The following is a 3716-nucleotide window of genomic DNA, read 5'->3' on the forward strand; positions in this document are numbered from 1 at the left end:
TTTATATTGTCTCTCCCTCCTTGCTTGTTATTATCCCAAACTAGATCTCCATACATTGTCTGTCCATCAGCGTAGATGCAAAATTACTGTTGTATGTTGTCTTTTAAGTCAATAGGGGAAAAAGAGAAGTTACACACCAAAAGTATTTATTAATACTGACCTTATATTTGGCTATGCAAGTATCACTTATCATTTTTTTATAGGATGAGTCTGCTGGCAAAGACTCTCTGTTTTTGTTTCCTTGGCAATGTCCTAATTTTTCCTTTACTTATTTTTAGGTGTATATTTAACTTTTTTAAAAACTTTATTTATTTTTAATTGAAGGATAATTGCTTTACAATTGTATTGGTTTCTGCCATACATCAACATGAATCAGCCATAGGTAATTTTTCCTTTATTTTTAAAGAATAGTTTAGACGTACATAGAATTCTTGATAGACAGTTACTTTTCTTAGCAGTTTTAAAATCTCTTCCCATTACCTTCTGACTTCAAATATGAGACACCTATTTGTCTGTTGTCAATCTGTGTGTGCACTGGTGTGGTAGTCAAAGGATACAGTTGCAGGGATTATATAAGTTTACACAGTGTGAACAATCTGGTTATAGTGTGTTTGAGAGTAGGCTTCACTTGAAATAATTTGAAGTGCATGTATCTTTTATTAAAGAATTCTATTAGCTTTCTATTCTTAAACATTTATAGAGTTTGATAGAGAAGTTTTTATCTCTTCAATGTAAATATTACTTTTAGTGTAACATTCACCTTCCAACTCTAGTTAATATGAAGGCTGTGGTTATCTTTCATATACCTCCATTAGGTTCATGACCAAGGAATTATTACAGAAGAAGTATATTAATAACAGAGAATTATACCAACCAGTGGTCTTGGGAAGATTCGGAAACCATGGTATTGAAGAATCTGACTTCAGTGAAGTCTGGGGAAATACCTTTGAATTTGAGAATAAGTGTGGATATGCAGGAAGAAATTCCAAAGGAACACTTATGGCAAATAACATAAATCTCACTGGTAGAAAAGGTGAACAAGATAGCAAACCTAGGATTGATTTGCCTTTAAAAGCAAGTGTTTCTTTATCACATGAAAAGATGCTCAGTTTCTTTAAGAAAAAGTACATGTCAGTTTTTAAAAAATAGGAAGTCATTTGTAAAGAATTTGTTAAAAATAAAAAATGGCACAGTTTATGCAGGAAGCAAGTATACAAAATGTTTTGAAAATAGAATTGGATTAAGCTTTCAGTCACATCTGACGGAATGGTAGAGATTTCAAACTGAAGAGAAAATTTATGAGTGTAATTAAGTAGAAAAGTCTATCAAAACTTGTTCCTCAATTTTATCACTTCAAAGATTTCCTCCTAGTGTCAAAACCAACATTTCTAATAAATATGGAAAGGTCTTGTGTATCCTTCATTATGTACACAGCAGCAGAAAACCAACATTAGAGGAAAACTGTACAAATGTAATGACTGTGGAAAGACTTTTAGCCATCATTCAGATCCTTGTTAGCCATCAGAGAATTCATTCTGAGCAGAGACCTTACAAATGTAATGAGTGCAGTAAAGCATTTAAACAATTCTCAAACCTCACAAGACATCAGAGAATCCATATTGGAGAGAAACCATATAAATGTAATATATGTGACAAGGTCTTTAATTGAAATTCCCACCTTACAAATCACTGGAGAATTCATACAGAAGAGAAACCACACAAATGCAATGAATGTGGCAAGGCATTTACCAAATGTTCAGAACTTTGGCTTCATGAGCGAATTCACACTGGAGAGAAACCTTACAAATATAATGAGTATGGCAAGAGTTTTACCAAACTTTCATATCTTTGGGATCATGAGAGAATTCATACTGGAGAGAAACCATACAAATGTGTTGAATATGGCAAGGTTTTTAGGCAGTGGTCTACCCTCTGGATTCACCAAAGAATTCATACTGGTGAGAAACCTTATAAATGTAAGGAGAGTGGCAAAGCTTTTAAGCAGTGCTCACACTTGACTAAGCATCAGAACGTACATCCTGGAGAGAAGCCACACAAATGTACTGTGTGTGGCAAGGCTTTCATCCACATTTCAAGTCTGGTGAAACATCAGAAAATTCATACTGAAGAAAAACCATATAAATGTAACGAATGTGGTAAGGCTTTCATCCAATGTTCAAGTCTTATAGAACAGCAGAGCATCCACACTGGTGAGAAACCTTACAAGTGTAATGAGTGTGGCAAAACCTTCACCGTGTGTTCAAGCCTAATGAAACATAAAAGGAACCATACCAGAGAGAAACCTTACAAATGTCATGAGTGTGACAAGGCCTATACAAAATTTGTACAACTTACTAGACATCAGAAAATAATTACCAAAAAGAAACACGTTGAATCTAATATACTTGATAATGCTTTTAGTCAGAGCTCAAGCTTGGAGGCTCATCAGAGAATTCATGGTAGAGAGGAACCTTACAAATGTAATGAATGTGGTAAATCCTTTAACTGGGGTTCGCATCTCACCAGACATCAGAGGATCTATATGGGAGAGAAACCTTATAAATGTAACATATGCAGCAAGGCCTTTAGTCAAAACTCAAACTTTAGAATTCATCAGAGAATTCATACTGGAGAGAAACCTTACAAATGTAATGAGTGTGGCAAAGCCTTTAAACAGTACTCAAGCCTCACTCGACATCAGAATATACATCCTGAAGAGAAGCCACACAAATGTAATGTGTGTGATAAGGCCTTTATCAAATGCTCAAACCTTTGGGGTCATGAGAGAACGCATACCAGAGAGAAGTCATACAAGTGTACTGAATGTGGCAAGGGCTTTGGACAATGGTCTGACTTTCAGTTCAGTTCAGTCGCTCAGTCATGTCCGATGCTGAGCGACCCCACGAATTGCAGCACGCCAGGCCTCCCTGTCCGTCACCAACTCCCAGAGCACACTCAAACTCATGTCCATCGAGTCAACAATGCCATCCAGCCATCTCATCCTCTGTCATCCCCTTCTCCTCCTGCCCCCAATCCCTCCTAACATCAGACTCTTTTCGAATGAGTCAACTCTTCCCATGAGGTAGCCAAAGTATTGGAGTTTCAGCTTTAGCATCAGTCCTTCCAAAGAACACCCAGGACTGATCTCCTTCAGAATGGAGTGGTTGGATCTCCTTGCAGTCCAAGGGACTCTCAAGAGTCTTATCCAACACCACAGTTTAAAAGCATCAATTCTTTGGCATGCAGCTTTCTTCACAGTCCAACTCTCACATCCATACATGACCACTGGAAAAACCATAGCCTTGACTAGACGAACCTTTGTTGGCAAAGTAAGGTCTCTGCTTTTGAATATGCTATCTAGGTTGGTCATAACTTTCCTTCCAAGGAGTAAGCATCTTTTAATTTCATGGCTGCAGTCACCATCTGCAGTGATTTTGGAGCCCAGAAAAATAAAGTCTGACACTGTTTCCTCTGTTTCCCTATCTATTTCCCATGGAGTGATGTGACCAGATGCCATGATCTTCGTTTTCTGAATGTTGAGCTTTAAGCCAACTTTTTCACTCTCCACTTTCACTTTCATCAAGAGGCTTTTTAGTTCCTCTTCACTTTCTGCCATAAGGGTGGTGTCATCTGCATCTGAGGTTACTGATATTTCTCCAGGCAATCTTGATTCCAGCTTGTGCTTCTTCCAGCCCAGCGTTTCTCATGATGTACTC

General features: G+C 37.4%; 1 protein-coding gene across 1 annotated transcript; it reads left to right on the forward strand.

Annotated features, from left to right (window-relative positions):
- Nucleotides 1–1395: 1395 nt before the first annotated feature.
- Nucleotides 1396–2890, forward strand: LOC104983464 (zinc finger protein 665-like; the record flags this gene model as incomplete). Its single annotated transcript, XM_010832902.1, is given in 2 exon segments — nucleotides 1396–1509; nucleotides 1511–2890. Coding segments are annotated over 2 exon segments (1494 nt in total), but the record flags the coding sequence as incomplete, so codon positions are not given.
- Between the last annotated feature and the right edge of the window lie 826 nt (nucleotides 2891–3716).

Source organism: Bison bison, unplaced genomic scaffold, assembly GCF_000754665.1.
Source record: "Bison bison bison isolate TAMUID 2011002044 unplaced genomic scaffold, Bison_UMD1.0 scf7180017862695, whole genome shotgun sequence".
In the NCBI taxonomy this organism is placed as follows: domain Eukaryota; kingdom Metazoa; phylum Chordata; class Mammalia; order Artiodactyla; family Bovidae; genus Bison; species Bison bison.